General features: G+C 40.3%; 1 protein-coding gene across 4 annotated transcripts in view; it reads right to left on the bottom strand.

Annotated features, from left to right (window-relative positions):
• LIN52 (lin-52 DREAM MuvB core complex component) overlaps nucleotides 1-18,924 on the bottom strand; it is a 44,351-nt gene that overhangs the window by 19,103 nt on the left and 6,324 nt on the right. The window contains exon 6 of one of the 4 annotated variants that reach the window (XM_035539212.2): nucleotides 4,446-4,994. The exons of 2 other annotated variants lie outside the window; for them this stretch is intronic. In XM_035539212.2, the coding sequence (XP_035395105.1) occupies nucleotides 4,831-4,994 (164 nt within the window). In that variant the 3' untranslated portion in view covers nucleotides 4,446-4,830. Of the gene's footprint in view, nucleotides 1-4,445; nucleotides 4,995-10,454; nucleotides 10,672-18,924 lie in introns of those variants that run through there. One more of the 4 variants, XM_035539217.2, reaches the window with a different exon arrangement.

Here is an 18,924-nt window from a genome sequence, read left to right as displayed (position 1 = left end):
TTGCAGAAACCTCTGATGCTAAGGATACCAATAACTTCTTATAACAGACATCTGGGCCTTTCCTCTTGTGGTAATGAAATCAAAGAATTTCTGGACACTGGTGGGATGACTCTCATGGTCTATCATGCCTTTAAGACAGTCTATTGAATCACCTGGATTCAGTTTAAAAAAAAAAACAAAAAACAGGGGTAGACATGAAATGGGGTCTGGCATGAGGTCCATATAATTGGTATAATAGGTACAGCAACAGACTGTACTCCCAGGCCCTCAAATAAGAAAATGTACTTGCTGACATGAGAAACCAGCAATTGTTAATACACAGATATTCTGATCTTCAACACTCCATATGGCAATCTGATGGATTAAACACCAGCAGTGTGATCACTCTAAAAGCTCATCATGAGATGATCTGGGAAAATCTATCTACAATTTACAAATTCTGGTTAATTTAATTAAAATGCTGCATCACTAAGTGCCTTAATATGTAGAAAGCCATAAGCTTGTGAGGCTCCTGGCACGTGCCTGCTTTCAGAAGATGCTGCAGACCAAACCAGCGAGAATCTCTCCTTTTTAACTAGGGATACACAAAGGAAGACTCCTGAACTAGAAAACTGGTCTAAGTTTACATGCAGGGAGAAGAGAGCAGAAAAAAAAATCCAAAAGAAGCAAACAGAAGGACAGGTGATAGAGTAAGACTAAGGATGACAGTAGAATGAGAAGAACAAGGAAGTACAAGCTGTCAAGGCACTGGGGGCTTCTTTGAAAGGTGCCAGAGAGGGTAAAGGAAAACAGATGGGTTATAAATAGTTAGTCTGCATGTTGACAGGGAGAGAGAGAGTGAAGAGAAGGAAAGCAGGAGAGAGATTCAGGAGAGGAGCTGCAATATCCTTAAAAGATGTTCTCTCATATTCTACTGAATGCTGCAGAAAGGTGAGAGCGCAAAGACTGGCAGAGGCACAGATCAAGGCTTTTTTGGCCTACATCTCTCTCTCCTGTACCAATTAAAATACGACTGGATTCAAAACCATTTAAAAAGCTATCACGGTCTGTGCTTTTGAGAAGAGCTTTAATGCAGACTGCCCTTGAGTTTGGAGGTTGAAAAAGGATGGGCTTCAATGACTTAAGGATCAAAGACTGCAAATACATGAGGGGATGAAGGCCAGGAAGTCCCCAAAGAGAAAGAGGCCACGATCAACATACTTGGCCAGAGGTAAGCCCAATGCTGTAATCTACCTTTACAAAGGGAGGCTTGAGATCTGGCTTCTTCTTCAACTGAGACACACTACAGTGCATACACAATTAATTATTGCAGTTTAGCTCAGGGGTGGTACCTGTTCATTTTCAATTTGGTGCCAACACCATCAAAGAGAATCCATGAGGCTGAGCCAAACTTAGACACTTTCTTCTTTGCTAGAAGTACGGTTGGATGAAAAAACACAGATATTCCCACACAAAATCTCTTACAAAAAAAGACAAAAACAAAAAAAAGTGATCAAGCTGCTGGAATCTGGAAGCAGATGATAGTCTGGGGAGATGGAAGATGAGATGGAAAACCTTTTCCATGTCTGCAGCAGCTCAGCGTTAATGGAAGCCAAGGCATTCCCAGTGCTATCATTACTATCTCTGAAATGGACTTAGATACATTGATACTTCTCTTCCATTTAATATCTACTTTTGTTCTTTATAAGCTAAAGAAAACTTAGCAGCAGAAGCTGAGAATGCTTCAGGGTTTCCCAGGCATGATTGCTAACACTTGAGAGGAGTCTGGAAAGTGGTGTTACTAAGGAGCTGCCATGGAAGAACAGACAGAAGGTCCCCTGCTACTACTGTCTCAGTCCACTGTAATTCAGCAAAGCTGAATTCTTTTTTTTTTTTTTTTAACCTCTCCTGCTTGCCATCTCAGAACACTCTAAAATCAAGAGAAAAATTTTTAGAAGGAAGCAACAGCAAGTTTCCTCAGAACCACATTCAGCTTAGGCTCATCTCTTATTAAAAAACGTTAAATAACTTTGGATTTTGTTCTACAGAAGGATTATCTTGTATTATCTTATCCTGTTTATTTGGAGAAACAGGAGCAGTCTCTCCAGAACGGCAATTTGTCCCCCACTTACACTGGCTGATGAGGTTTTGCCTGCAAAAGAGGATCTGCTGACTTTCTCCAACGGAGAATAGGGCATACCAAGTTGTGAAGAAGGCCTGATCATGTTCTAAGTCTAGCACAGTATCATAAAGACTGTCACCTGTTAAAGTGCACTTCAGCTATATTTCTACAATGCATTGCATAACAAGAAATAACATTGATATTTTACAATGATCATCCTTATATTAACCTTTCCCACATTATCAGAACTCAGAAAACTTGATCTGGAGTAAATAATAAAGCCACATGCTTAGTGAATAAAATCCTTATTTTAAAAAATCCCAATCACATTTTTATTTCAATATCCAATATCATCTCTATGCTTCCTCTAGACCATTTCCAGCTGCTTTTTAGGAGATGCATCTGAGTGTGCTGGAGCCAAAGGTAATTATTTCCCTATTCAAATAGAAGAGCACTGAACTTCCACACTATCAAAAGCATAAGGACCTAAAAAAAGAGCCCAAGACTGAAAGCAGGATGGGAAAAAAAAAAAAAAAAAACACATTTTCCTCCCCCTAAGCCTCCTCTGCTTCAGAGAGACCGAGCAGGCTGGTTTCAAAACAAGAGCAAGTGATATAACCAAACAAAAGCAGATCTGAAAGGTGAGCAAACCCCACAAGCCACACAGTCATTATTACTGTGTCGACAGCACACTTGTTAAAAATGTATATTTTAATTTTCTGTATTGCTAAAGGTCCCAATTTGCCCAGGGATCTAGCTAAGCTGCCATTTTCTACCACGACAGAGTCTAATCTTTATTTAATGGATTTAGCATCTATCTTCACTAGAGTGGTCTCTAAGGGAAAGGGGAGGGGAGTATGAAGGGGCATGAAGAGATGATCAGAGCCCCCCTCTCCTTCATCCATCCGGCGCTCATGTTTGTGTTCAAAATTCAATTACCTCCTTATTGATACTTCACAGAGATATTTAAGCTGCAAACATGAAGCCCTGATTTCCCAGGGGGCCATGCCCCTCTCTATTTCACTGCTCTGCTTCCCCCAGGGTGAATTCCTGAGGCGTCCATATTAATAGGTAATCAGTCACAATTCATTTATTAAACAGCTAGCAAGGTTTATCAGCCTGCCCTGATTAGCCGGAAGAAGCCACTGAATTCCTAATTTATTTATGGAAATGTAAGTGTCTTTTTGAATTCCATTCATGAAAGAGCAGGGTGCCGTGGGCCTGGCACACTGAATTCTAACAGGAAAGCAGCAGGAAACCCAGGGACTGGGGACTCTGCAACTTCAGCCTGGGAAATACACTACGGTGACCCTACCTTGATCAATAGGTTTAGGGCCAGAACCTCACGGAAGCGTTCAGAAGACAGCTCTTCAGAGAGCAGGCATTGCCACCCACCGCAGCCAGAGAAAGGGGTCGGAAAGAGGTCCTTAAGTGGAGCAAATTACATGGTTAAGCAACACTGTGAAACTGGGAAGAAATAGTGAAGAAATGGAAGTATTAAGGAAAAGTTCCAACAGAACATTCAGAACAGCACTGAAGACAACTGCCATTTAACACCAATATACACATTTACATATAAAGTTCAGCTTTTTGAACATTTCAAAAGATATTTTTGTTATCATCAATCCAATCGAAACTGTTTTTAAAATGCAACAAACGTTGCTGCTCTATTTTCCAACTAAGACAGAGCAGCTCAACGATGCTGCTGGATTACCAGAAAGGGAAAATGGCTAATAAGAAAAAAAATCATTCTTCTCTATTGTGTAAATGAGAAGCGGAGAAATTGATAAAGTAAAAAGACTTATGCATACACATAACCACATCTTAAGGCAGCTAGGATACAGCTTCTGATAACATAAAGCTTATATACAGGCCACCTCTAAAGGTTTAAGGCCACCAGGGCTAAAAAATCCACCTTCTTTTTATTCCTTTCAAATCTGCAGTCATTTCTAAAACTTATATTTATCTGGATTTTACCCACCATAGCTACTTAAACATAAACCAATTAGGAATGGGAGACTACAGAAAATGTTTATTTCCTTTTTCTTCCCCTACAAAACTGCCAAGTTTCACTGTTTCCTGCTCTGCATTTAGCAACTTTCCTGAACACTTCAACTGGCAGGTAAAAATTGGGATTGTGTTTCTAATCCTGCACGCAAGCAGGATGTCCCTCAAAAAGATGCAACAGCCAAAAGGTTGGGTTTAATTCATTTTTTCCTAAGTGTTTTAGATTTCAAAACTGACAAGATTTAACGATCTACAGTGTTACGTGGAACATAGACAGAAACATGTTTTAAAAGGTTGTATTTTTGTAGTGTTAATTCTGAGACGCTTATCAGACATTTTGTTCAGTTATTTCAGTACTCTAATCTGGTTATTAACTGGCTAGGAAGGCATTCAAAACTAACAACCCAGAGCATTAATAACGGAGGGTGCAGATTCCACTATATAATATTGCATTACACACAAAAATTACCTCAGTTCAATTACGATTATTTGAAAAAATATTTAAAATAGCAATACAAAATCCTACATGGCTTAAAACTGTCTACACCTATGTCTACCCCCTGAATTCACAAGCAAAAGCTAAATTGTTACACACAAGGTTTTAATTTGCTTAAGAACTCATTATGCAAAAATTTTACGAGAGTGTTAAAATCTATATAAAAATCCTGCTTCACCTAAACTAGTACAACCCACACGCTGAAATAAAAAGAGATGATTTCCTCTCAAGCTACAGTGGTCAGACATGGAAAGATGTAGTGCATGCAATAAATACATCCAAGCACTGGGAGGAACGAGCTTTTGAATTCTCCAGAAGCTGAACGCTGCAGGTGTTTAAAGTCAGGGGTGCTATGGGGAAACGAATCCTGGAAGAGGCATCTTTCACCACCTGAAAAAGTAATCAATTGCCTAATTGTTATTAGCCCTTGTTTTACGCAGACAAGGGTAATTCAATGTAGATTTCCTACTATGAAGAGCAGCTCCTGGAGGAAGGGAAAAAACAGAATTTGCAGTGGCAGACATCACACGATTGTACAAGAGGCCCAAACATCTCATCAGGATATGGCTCGCAACAGCCAGTTTCTCCACGCCTCATTGCTTGGGTACTGCAAATGCTACCCGTGAAAATAAAACAACCTGTTCCCCTCCTGCATCTAGCCATACTTCAACCTTTTCCCTCTTCAGCAGTAAATTCACAGTAACGATTTCAAGCTATGACTTTGTAGAATAAATAAGACCAAAGACACCACTGAGCAGGTTAAACAGGACACTTGTGCACGTTCTTATTGTGAAGTTCACTGAACTTCCAACCCCACATTATTTTCACTCCCTCAATACATAAGTTCCTTATACAGAAAAGAGCAGCACCATCCAGGACAGACGTCCACCCCATGGTGCCCAAACATTTTGGAGAAGATGAGCTATAGTTACTTTGCAGTTATTTCTAGTCTTCACAAATAGGAAGAAAGCTTTCAAAACACAATCAAGTGAAAGGAACGCAGCACTCTTCCTAAAACTGAACTCAACTGCTCCAGAAGATGCAAACTGGTGTCGTTCATGCCAGCAAATGCTTCTTCCTTGGTTATGTTTAAGATACCAGTGTTAGAACTGAAATTATTACACAATGCTGCTTATGTTAGTACACACACACAGCCAGTGGGCTTACCTGTCCAGCTAATTTGGCATTACAACAGAGAACACAGCATTATAATCTTAAACTGCTCGACTCATCTTCAAACTGGTCATTAAAAGTCCGTTCTAATGTACCCAAATCTGATACAGAAAGCCCAGGAGAACCCAGCATGATCCTGCACATCCGGCGAGCTCAACGCAGAGCCATGATTTCTGTCCTTGCATAAAACCCAGAGGAAGGGTTTGGAAATAAAAAAATTAAAAATAAACAACAACAAAAAAAAGAATTACATAAGTATTCCTTCCTTTCTAAATGCCACTTGATACAAGTTGATGGTGAACGCCTATTACTCTCCTGCAAATTACTGTTCATACTTTTGTCCTGCCTCATCCAGTCATCCATCTCAGACATTCATTTCCAACACTCCCACAACAAAGCCCATATACTTCTAAGGTTATTAATGTAAAGAACTGCACGGTTACAATCAAGGAAGGGATAATTATTTCCCGTCTTTCTTGCACACATAGTCAGTGGTGATAGCAACATACTCCTAAGTGACTTACACAAGGAACTTTGCAAACTGCATATAGAAAAATTATTTGCTACACTCCTTAAATACTGTAGCTTATGTGGCAGCAGTTCACACGCACAGCAGAACACAGTTTAGGATAAAAATGAGAATCTCTAATTGACACTGCAGAGAAAATTAGATTGTAATTGCATATGCTGTATTTTGCTGATGACAATGAGGTTAGCATTTGCAAAAAAAAAAAAAAAAAAGTGTTATGAGCTCTTTAATGACAACAGGTTATTAAGAGCTTTATCATATACCTCATCGGAAACGTAACATTTCCAACAGCAGAGAGCCCCCTAGAGCTACTGCAGGAAAACGGTTCAGGAACCCAACGCTGCTTATTGCAACATCTGGGCTCTTTGGCACTCTCCTCCAACTACTGACCAAACCAGATTCTACCTGGTTTAGCAGAACAGAGATTAAAATCTAGAGGGAGAAAACAGAAATCACATTTTAACTTGAAGAAAATGGGAGTAGTCATTTGTTGAATTGCCACTGGACATAGAAAGCTTTAAAATATAACAACAGGTTTCAGAAACGTCACGCATGTACATACAGAGAGGCTTAAGTCATACAGGTATTGGTAGAACACCACCAAATATCCAGAAATCCGGATTTTAGAGTAAAGTGTACCGGCACCCAATTAATTGGCACTTCATGCAGTTTAAACGAATTGTGGATATATGCCCTGTAGCACAGAAAGCTCTCCACGTGGAAGCACCCAATCAATGTAAGATAATTTCTACACAGAAGACTAAAATATATTCTGCTGAAATTTGCTGAAACAGTGCTCAAAAACAACACACAAGTGAAATTTGGCTAATCAATATTAGACCCCTGTCCATTATCTACATTCTTGTCCTTGTGCTGTAGCAGCTATTAAGTAAAAACATCTCCTCAAAATTAAATTAAGAATGGAAAATCTCCACTTACACAGTACGGAGTTCCTTATTCCCATCTCTCCAATTACAGTAAAAAGCCATCAGATAAATCATAGGAAAGTAACTGAACTATCTCATTTAGCTTTACTGTCAAGACTTACAACTCTGAAGAGCAGTAAATGCATCTTTATTCTCTCCTCATTGTGAGCAAAGATTTCTGTAAGAATAAAATTTCTGAAAGAATAAAGCCACCCATTTTTTCAGAACCAACCAACAATACATAGCATTTTGGGACAGATATCTGATGCACAGCATACCAATCACAGGTCTGTTGCCATATCCTAAGAGCCTAAGTTAACACTGAAATTTATGAGCCTAACTTTCTGTGTGTTAATTCAGACTTACCATGATAAGAGTTTGCAGTGTGCTCAGGGAACAAGCTCTTGAACACTTTCAAAAAATCCACAAACAGCCTTCAAACATGCTTTCATGGGGATGTATAAAGTAATGTTTTATTACTAAAATAAATTTCTAAGAGCAAGCACTTCACTGGAAGGGGGAGGTGAAGAACAAACTTGCAATGAATATGATGAGAAGAGGTAGTATGTTTACTCCGCTGGCAATGGCATTAAGCACCCTTTTTTGATCTCCAGTTAGAGCTCAAAAAGACACAACAAAACCTTCCTGTACAGATGGAGACAATTCAAAATGTCTTAGCACCCAGATAAATTTACATTTGAATTGAGTTGTATTTTTAATAGGGAAGCAGGCGATAGGTAGCAGTTTATAAAAAAAGGCATGTAGTGAATTCCCCAACACTATTAATTCATTTTAGGAAGACAGGTTTTTTTTTCCCCTAAAAGACAGTTTTAAAACAAGGGAATTCAGACAAGAAATTAATTCAAAGCCCCCTAGCCACATGATCATAATGGTTTCATTTGACCTTCTACACTGTACTTCTTTCCCACATTTCAGGCTGGGTTTCATTTTCAGGCTGCATTTCCTAGAATGCCATTTTTAGGATGTTCTAAAACCCAAACAGAAATGCGGTCTTGAAATCAGTCTTTTCAGAAGACTGCCCATAGACCTGAAACCAGAGGTTGCTACACCTAAAGAGTAACAGGCAAGCAAGAGTAATAACGTCACCGTCACCACTTAAATCCATCAAGTGGCTAGAATGAATTAGTACAACCTATTTTAACTTGTCCTGAATTTACCAAAGTTTTTCACACTGACTCAGGCCAAGTTGGGTCTTCTAAAAACAAATATTAAACAAAGAAAAGAGCACCAAAAGGTTCAGTTCACTCCCTTACCCTCCCTGCACATTCCTGCCTTATTTTCTGACCTTAAACATCTGCTCCGCTGTCTCATGATCATCCTATCAAAAAAAAATCTACCTTCAGCTATTTTATCCTTTGGAAGAACTACTGTAAGCATCTTTAATTTCTCTTCATATCTTGCAGGCAAAACCATAATGTACCACTTCATTCCCTAATATGACTCTTCTTAAAAGTCTGTTATCTCTAACCTAATCTATGTAAACTCAGGAAAAAGAGAAAGAGACAGGAATCGTCTCACCACTCTAATGAGGTTTTAGAGTTCGTGCTCTATCAGATTGCCCAGAAGTAATATTCCAGCTTCACTTTCATGGTAAAAAATGGGAGTATAATCTGCTGGATTCATATTTGATAGAGATCTAGCCCAGCAGCCAGGAGTATACACAAAAGACAGTCCACTGCAAACAGCCCAGCTGTCAGGTGGAACTTGAGAAGGATCTCCCAGTATTATGTGATTGCTATGTGTCTGGTAAATACACACTTCTGAGCACCCTCAACTATAATGGGGAAAATGTTTCCATTTGCTATTTCATTCCTAAAGAGAAGGTGCAAAAGAATTGGCAAGGTCTCACTTTTCTTATCTCCCCTCCTTGGTCATTCAGCTCTGTGAATAAATCCATTCTTTTTTCACAGCTTCCTCAAGGCACACACATTCTTCCTCTGTCCTAGCCAGCACCGAAACAGAGGAGACCTGTTATTTTCACTCTAGAGGCTCTCAGAAAAGACCAGCCTTAAAAGGAGCAAAGCCACAAGAGCTCTCAGTCCAGTGCAACAGTATCACGCTAGATACAATGAATTCATAAACAAGAAGTTTGTTGGTTTTTTTTTCACAGCCAGTGAAGTTAAATCTCTTTAATGAGGACAAACCGTATAGGGATTAATACAAAAAAAAAAAAAAAAAGAGGAAAAATAATAAAGTCAGTCTAAAAAACCTCATAAGATGAAATAAAAGCAAATCAAGTTTTACAGGGAGATTATGTCTTACATTATTAGACTAATGGATATAGCTGGGAAAAATCAGTAAGCTTTCAAGCAATTATTAGCTCTTTAATTAAAAATCATTTTGCATTGTCCTGTTATATTTAACAAGATCCTGAAAAAGGACTACCTAATAATGCAGAAATAGATATATTTGCTAAGAAATGAAGCTCTAGAAGCTTCACATTTCAGGGAGTGCACCAACCACTGTTGGCAGGGTTGGCAAGAAACCTCTCTTTGTGCTCCTCTGTGGCTGTGCAGGACAACGAGCAGGTCTTCACAGGGCTGCAGCCCGATGTCAGGGGACGGGATACTGAAAGGACACTGGTCTGACGGTGGCAATCCTCGTGTTCTTCTTAGAACTTGTTTTCTGAATTGATGTAATGTTGTGATCATGATATTTCTGGCAGAAAACATTCCTCTGACCCAATGGGCTTCATCTGCCCACCTCAACACAGCACTGAAATAAAAAAGGCTGAAAAAACAGAAGCTGCTGTCCTGGCAGTGAGGGACACAGTCCCCCCCCCTTCCAGCTATTTCTATCTCAAGCCCACTGGGATATATATATATATATTATATTTATTACTATATTTTACTATATTACTATATTTTGTCTCAAGCCCACTGCTATATTCAATCAAGAATTTCTAGAGAAGAAAATTATCAGAAAATTTTCACTGTTTTGTGTAAGTTGGTCTGCTCTCTGTCCTAAACCCCAAAAGCTCATGGCCATAAACTCTAGTCCCATCGGGATGCACAGATATACTAGGCTATTACAAGATTGTTTTTCTGTTTTACTCCTTTGTTGTGACGCCTAACAAATTGCAAATAGGCAGCATTATTTCCACACTATTAATACCAGTGATCCTTTTATTTTTTGAAATAAAATTGTGTTCTTTCATAACCAAGTACAACCTCCACGAGTGAAGGATCAATATAAGAGAAGACAGGGCTGAGACATAAAAGAAAAGGTATGTTCAGGTGAAATCAGTTGTACACACCTGTGCAGAGCGACAGAGCAGGCTCACACTGGGACTGGAGAGGAACAAGAACACGCAGCCATCCTCATCCGCAACGCATCAGGGCAATAAACTCGACGTGTACAGGGAGAGTCAGAGCAGAGGCCTCCGTTTCTTTTCCCTCCCCCCATAAAATGTGTATTTCTGCAGGAGATATATGGGAACTAGTTATGAAAGTCAAGCAATTAAAAGGCATTTCGGGGGTATTCACGGGACTGCACCAGCCAAAAGTGCCTGACAGCTCTACGCGTGTGCGCGAGTCCCTGGAGAGCCATCACACTTCAATTACTATCACTAACATTAGTCATTATCAGGCTGGCTTCGGTCCCCGGGGAAGGCAGCTTGTGATGACAATATCCAGCCTCTCCTTGTAAAACAATTCATTAGGCAAAGCGGAACAGCTGGGGCAGCCACGTGGAGGTCTGCGGAGTGGCCGCCCCACCGGGACCTGCAGCCCCCCTTCCCCTTTTGGAGAGGGGCAGCCACCACCCCCACGACAGCTGTAAAAGCCCCCGGGGACACTTCAGGTTTAATCAGCGTTCCTTATACTCGAGGGAAGCGTTTGATTGCAAACTTAAACTAATGGCACTCAGAAGGTTACGACAATCATCAGATAAGAGGCTTGAGGGCATTTTTATCTTGTTCTAAGGCTCACAAGCTAATGAGGCAATAAGAGACAGATACTATCAGACATGGTCTAGCAACGTTACACGCAGGGGATGTTCACAGCATTTGCTGGTGATGCAAGAGGCAAGTCCATGATAGATCCTGTAGAAGACTTCAAGCTCAGAAATAACTGAAACCACTCAATAAAACAATAAAGTGCTGGGAGGATTTTCACGTAGCCTCGTACATATTATCACCTGATCCAAACCAGAGGAAACTGGAAGGGAATAGAGCAATACCCCAGCAACATCCCAGCCTATTCCACAAGTACACCGTATTTCCTTTCTCATAGCACAAATGCTGGCAGAACTAAACAGCAGGACTGATCCTTACATACCGAGCAACTCCACTGTCTCCGAGCTAGAAGGTCAATGTGCCACAAACAGGTAAATAATCCCTGGTATTAGTATGGACTAACTGTTATGCTAACAATTTTTAACCTTTATGCAGCTTGCAAATAGAAATATTTTCATATATGACATCTACAAACAGCTGGAAATAGGGTTGTTTTTCTTAGGTACCCTACTTAGGCTCCAGGCCAAAGCACACTCGATAGTAGGATCTGTTTCATTACCACAATCTCATTTTACTTCTAGTAAAGACACAATATGCTAATCATGCCTTCCCGTGGCATATAATAGGAGCAAGCAGGGGATGATAGAGAACAGCATACAGAATAGATATGTAATGACTCAGGCTTCATATGCTGTTTGTTGTTTTTTAATCTTTTTCCAGTGTGTTGCAAAAGAAAGTTACCATGAACTCCACCGTCTAGTTGCAGAAATAGGGGCATGTGAGAAGGCAAACGAAAAGGCCAAGCAGAACAGCGGTCATGCCAGAAACCAAACCAAGGTCTCCAAAGCCACATCCTGGTGAGATTTTCACTAGGATCAGCTGCAACCCTGCAAATAGGTCCAACTATCCATAGCGTGGAAGAAAATTCCACAGTGCGGAAGTAACCTTCACTCCTGCCAGAAGTCAAAAGTTACAGGAAAACATTTCAGAAGCAATACAGGGATAATAATTCCATTATCTGTAAATACAGAGGAAATGTTCTAATAACATGGAAGCAGCAGAAAAAAAAAATGGATAAAGGGAGAAAAGGCAAAAGACATTTAAATAATAGATACAGAGCAGTTGCAAAGGTTTTAAAGTCCCTGCCAGAGCATCTCCCAAGATTTGTATGGCATTTTTGTGTTTCTTAAACCATAATGGAAAAATGCACATAACCTTATGCTTGATCAAACTTTTCCCCATCTTCAATTCCTCCACTGACAGTAGTCTACAAGTTATCCTGTCAGAATGAGAGTAGCAAAAAATAGGCTTCTGACAGTATAATGTAAGAACATTTTGTTTGTAGTCATGTTTCTTTCTGTGCCAAGCATGTGGCAGGTAGAAATGCTTTAATGTGACAGCCCATTCCCCTACTTTTGTGGCTAAAAGCTCTTCAGTCAAGCCCCATTGACCCCCCTGCTTGTCTACACAAGTGATGTTGGTTTCACTGTTCATTTGAGCTGAGACACACAAGAACCTTTGGATACATTGGGGATTTTTCTCTTCCTCTGCTTAAAGAGTGATACTGAATGCACTGTACCTCCACATAAAGAAAAATAGGTTCCCCAGCCTCAGTTGCCCAGACATAATCCACTCTGTGGATGGAAGTATTTGAAAGATCATTTCTCAACCCCCAAAAGTGTGAAAGCCGTCACTTTCATATAAAAATCCTTAGGTTTCTTGCTCCTAACCAGGCAGCTCACGTGGAGGCACACCAGAAGAGTCCCACCTGAGATCTCCTGCTCAAAGCTGCTGAGCTGAACCAACCGCTTGGTGCTGTGTTCAGGTGAGATTGGGGAATGCAGGCTTCGAATTAACTTACTCCTAGAAAAGATCTTACATCAGAGAATCATCAGATCACCGGATGATTTGGGTTACAAGGGCTCAGGACGTCTCCTACTCAAAGCAGAGCCAATGATGGGGTCAGACTGCATCACTCAAGGCTTTATTCAGTGAGGCCTGGAAAATCCCCAAAAATGGAGGCTGCACAGTCACCCTGGTAGTTGAACAACATCCTCAACTGCTTGGCTGACCAACACTAATACTCCAGATGTCCTCACAAAGCACAAATTACTGTTTTGATAAGCATACTAAAAATCATTCAGAAAACTAATGGTGACAGATCCGGTGAACGCGTACAAAGTTTTTAAAGAAATATGTTTGTTCCGCTGGTCTCCAGATTAATCGGATCTCTTCCTCCCCACTAACACTGCAAAGGCTCCCTCCCTTCTCCTAATTATGGAAAGTACCTGTATCAACCTTCACTCCATCAATGTAAAATTAAGGATCCATCCAACAACTAATTAAAATTAAGGCAAGTAGTACGAAGCAGTGGATGAAGGACCTTTGTTTTACCAAAATCACACACCTACACAAACTATGACTGGGAATATAAACAAGGAGAGGAAGAGGATGAGAGGAAAGGAAAAGGAAAGACACATATCACAGACATTTCAATAAAGATCAGGTGAAAAGCATCACAGAGTAACTCAGCTTTTATGGAGAACTGCTGTTGCACCGAGCGCTGTCCTTTAAGATAAAGAGGAGTTTTAACAGCACAGTTATCTGCCAGGTATTTGGCCACTTAGCACACGGTCCTTACACCTAACTTTGGCAACCCACTTACTAGACCTAGGTGGACATTGTCAAACACTCAAAAGCTCCATTTTGTACTTCCAACATTAGGCTTCAGGATTAACCACCACACAAGGGCAGATGTTATCTTAACATTCCTAATGCTCCTACATCTGTGCGACGGTAAATAGTCAAAAACTATTTACACAGATAATCACAGATACTATTTATTATGATCTCCCTTCTGAAAAATACATCCAGAAGACTTGGTAAAATATCAGTGAGCTGCATTTGGGGCTCTCAATGCATACCTGACATAATGAAAGTTTGGTTTTCACAGTCACTTCCAATTTTTAAAAATACTTCTGAGAGAAAACAACTGCATATTTAATGTTAACGAAAGTTAGTAAATCACAAATAATCCAACCCAAACTACATAATTAACAACAGAAGATTCTACATATAGCATGTAAATACATACTGATAAAAGTATCAGCAACAGACATCAAACAGAAAATAACTGCAGAGAGAAACTGCAGAAGTTTTAACTTTGACATATTTAAGAGAGTTTTCAGAATTTTCTCCTCTTCAAGCTCCCCCAGTATATACCTCCTTCTGCAGCAAGCTGGCATCTTCATCAATGCCTGGAGATTAGGGTGCTATATTAGTACCCTCCATCAAAGTCCACAATAGCTCTTTCCCCTCGGCATAAGGCAGGGGGAAGAAAGCTAAGATGCAGAAATTTCTTGAAGCTTAGAGAAATATTCGTTCTACTTCACAAGCAGACAGAAAACATCCTAAAGATCCATGCAATGTTTTTTTCCATTTTTTAAATAATATGACAGTTACCTAGATACAGCATTTGTTTTATGGTAAGAATGCACAATTTATGCATATGGTTAATATCATATTTTATATCATCAGTAGACTGCATCTCCCTGATTTTGTATTTAGGAACAGTCTGGACCTGCTGGTTTTTTTTCTGCACATAGAGGGCAACCACACACCCACTTATTTAAAAAAAACAATAGCAGCCAAGGTCCAGACTCAATTTCCATCCTCACCATTGCAACCTAATCTCCTGGCAAGTTAATGCAAATCAAAGCGAACACTTCTCTGACACTGGTAGCAAAGCGTGTTCCTCTCCCAAGAGAGACCTGTAAAACAGGACAGCCACTGACAGCAGTACAATTACTGACACAGATACAGACTTTATGGACATGTTTATCTCTGCTGTAAATCCACACTCTCTCTCCACTCCGATTCATGAGTCATAAAGAAATTGCAGATAATGAAAAAGTTGGAGAAATTTACAGCGTGTCGGAAACCTCAGACAGCCAGAAGAAATTAAAGAGCTGACTGAGGATAAATCACACAGGTACAATTAAAACTTCCTATACCTTCCTCACTTCCAAACTGGGGCACAAGCCAATGGAGATGATGAAAAGTTGAGGTCATGACTCCTCTGACTGTAATTATTTCTTAACTACCTACATGTCAAAATTAGCCAATTCACAGATCATGTATGAATGCCAATCTCAGGCTGGCATTCTGATGTCTCACTCTTCCACCAGGAAGAATCCTGCCAGTAAATAAACCACCCAGCAAGCAGTATAAGGAAAGGTGATTTCCTCGTCCCTCTGCAGATGCAGAGTACCTCTTACCATATCACTGTGCATTAAAATGAAGCAGATCTACGGTGTGGGAGGAGGAAATAAAGAGAACCAGAAGAAAGGCCAAGGTTTCACATGGAAATCATGGCAGCTTGGACATTACAGTAACAGGGTCGTATAAATACCCTAACAGATAACAAGTGGTCTTTTCACCTTTCTGAAACAACCAAGTAATGACTGAGAATTACTATGAATGTAAATCGAAAACAGCCTGTATTAACTCTGTATTTTTCCAGAAAGCACATAACTGGTAAGGAAAACAAAACCAAGCATTAGCATTTCCATCGATTGTATAGTTCCCGAAATACCCTCTGATCATTTCCCAACCCACAAACTAACCATCCATAATGTGAGACATTTTCTGGGAGAAGTCTACTAATTCAACTAAGTAAATCCTTATGCTAACTGCATATTACAGAAATGCAGTGTCCAAAGAACATAATTTTATTGTCCGGCTATAAAACTCTGCCTTCAAGCTTTGAAGCACGATGTATATACTATTTCACAAAGTCCTTGCAAACACAGTACTAAATAACAAAATAAGAGAGAAATATGCTTTCAGGCAAAGCTGAAATGCAATGAAAATTCATTCAGCAAGGCAGCAAAATGTAAGGGAACTGACCAAGAAAAACAGTTGCTACAAAGAAAATTCTTCACAGAGCAGAAATATTACATGGAGGCATATCGAAGCACATGCGCCTCGAACCGTTTCCCTCCTAAGCAGGATAGCCCACATCACAACAACAAATAGTGTATTTTAACCTTAAGGACATAATGAGCACTAGATCTGGCATGAAATATTCTCTTCCGAGTCCAACATACTTAGGAACAGTATAGATGATTCCAGAACACATTCGCTTCCTTCTTGTTTTAGACGAATGGACACACTAGCACAAGAAGCGCTACACTTCTGGAGGTGCTGGCTTTTACCAATGAAAAAGTGACCGTCCTCCTTACTCTTTTGTCAGCAGTCAAGATACTGAGAACATTGCTGCATCTTCCTAATCACTGGCACCAAGATTCTTGCTGTCTTGTATCCACATCACGCAATCCTCCTTCACTTCCTCCTTCGTTCTGCAAGTTGGTCTCCTTCCCTAGCTCCACCATTTCTTATCTCTCCAAGGAAACAGTCATGTTCAGCAAAGTCTGCTCTTCTGGATAGATTCCAAATCCTCATTTTGATCAATAAGAAACGGTGAGAAACCAGTTCCCTTTCTGTGCAACTTCCCAGACTGCAGAAAGGGAGCAAAAGCTGGCAACATACAGCTTTTACCAGAATGGATTGACATGAGAGATTCCAGAAGATATCATGAGACCTTATTGCCCTCTGCAACCACCTGAAAGGAAGGTGTGGGGAGCTGGGGGTCAGCCTCTTCTCGCAGATAACTACTGACAGGACTAGAGGGAACGGCCTCAAGTTGCGACAGTGGAGGTTTAGGTTGGAATTTAGGAGACATTTCTTCTCAGAAAGAGCAGTCAGGCATTGGAACGGGTTGCCCAGGGAGGTGGTGGAGTCACCGCCCCTGGGGGTGTTCATGGAAAGGTTGGACCTGGTGCTTAGGGACATGGTTTAGTGGGTGACGTTGTTGTAAGGGGATGGTTGGACCAGAAGAACTTGGAGGTCTTTTCCAACCTTAGTGATTCTATGAGACAGACTCCCCACTGACACCCCAAATATTAAAACCCTCTTTATTTCCACATACCTGTTAATCTGTTGATTTCCTTAAAATGTAAGAATCTGAAACATTTTGTTACAAACAAGTGTGTACACAGTCTAGAAAAGGCACTAGCCAACTAGAAAAGACACTAGTAACTGTACTGCACTAAGTAGGGGGCATGTTCGCAAACGTAAAGTAAGGCTTCTGAGCTTAAAAAGCCTCCGTTAATTGCCTCAGGACTAAACAAAGAGCAGTAATGGTCAGTAAATATTTTTTATCTGATCAATTACATCATTAACATTGTTTAAGTCTGCTGGAGTACACTGGCCACTAGTTTTGCATGGAGCCTAGAGGCAACGTGTGTATCCATACAATGCACACATAGATCACAGAATCATTTAGGTTGGAGAAGACCTCCAAGATCATCTGGTCCAACCCTTATGCAATGTATGTTGGTACTACACGTAGACACTCCTTGAAAAGATGATCCATTACAGAAAATGAAAGATGTTTCAGTAAGGTGATAAACAGTCCTCCCTCCTTTCCTTACTTCCATTCTAATCCAACAGCTTACACAAAGTCCAAGTTTAATGATAAATGAGGTGTCGTCCTGTTTTTTAAAGCTTAAAAATAACACAATCTACCAAAGTACGGAGTCTCTGACTTAAACCTATCCTAACTGTGATCAACCTCAAGGGGAAAAAAAAAAAAGAAAAAAAAAAAAAGTGAATTCACTTTCAGTCATGTTGGGAAGAGCTGTAACAGCTTTGAAATTATCCATGTCAACAGCAGGCTGCAAGGATCACAGCCAGAACTAAGAAGTAAGCGTTTCAAAATATGCCACAGTTAAATTCTGCTTAAGGGAAGAGGAAAAAGATGGAAGTGCTCTACTTCTCCAAACCTACAACAAAGCTGAACTTGCAGGCAAGAGATCACGTATGACAGCGTTTATCTGAGAGAAATGAAAAACTGAAGACTACCAATCTGAGAAAGAATGGCAATCTGTAACTAGCTTGGAGTTCAGAGGGACTCCCTGTATGATTTTCCAGAAATTTCAGAGGCTTGTGAAGCTGCAGAGGGCTACAATTCACAGCCTAGGACAGCTTAACTTGGGAGCAGAGTAGCTGTTCCTCATTCCTACCTCCATCAGTCTCTGGAAAGTTCTCTCCAATATAGGGACACCTCAGTGATTTCTGGTAGCAGATGCTGAACTACCATGCATTACAGTCCAGCCTATTACTAAAATTCAAAACGAAAAATAAAATCTGTCATTCTACCCCACCATCTCATCTCCGACGGGCGAATGGCAAATACCTACAAAAGAGCATAAGACCAGGGCAAGCACCTAGCCCAACCTGCCTCGTAATCTCTCCCAGCTTTTTGAGTCTCCAAGATTTCTAAGCCACTGGTGACCTCTTTGTGGTCAGACACTCCTGATGGATTTATCATCCAATAATCTGTCTCGCTGATTGAATAAGGTAACTCTGGGCCCACAACCTTCAGAGGCAATGAGCTCTTGACTATACTAGACAGTGAAACCTCCCTGATTTTGTCCTAACATTATTTTGTTCTCTCTGGCTCCCATACTTTGAAAAAAGTGAAGAGTTGTTCCCCATTCCCACTTCTGCATTCACTGGTTTTACAGACCTTTTTCCACATACCGCACCAATTGTCCACCTCCAGGCTAAAAACCCCTAGTCGCTTCCTCATTCTTCATAGTAATGAAAACCATCACTAATCCTGACTGACATCCCCCACAGCACCCAGGCATA

This window comes from Cygnus atratus, chromosome 5, assembly GCF_013377495.2.
Source record: "Cygnus atratus isolate AKBS03 ecotype Queensland, Australia chromosome 5, CAtr_DNAZoo_HiC_assembly, whole genome shotgun sequence".
In the NCBI taxonomy this organism is placed as follows: Eukaryota; Metazoa; Chordata; class Aves; order Anseriformes; family Anatidae; genus Cygnus; species Cygnus atratus.
This window is presented reverse-complemented; position numbering and strand designations above follow the sequence as displayed.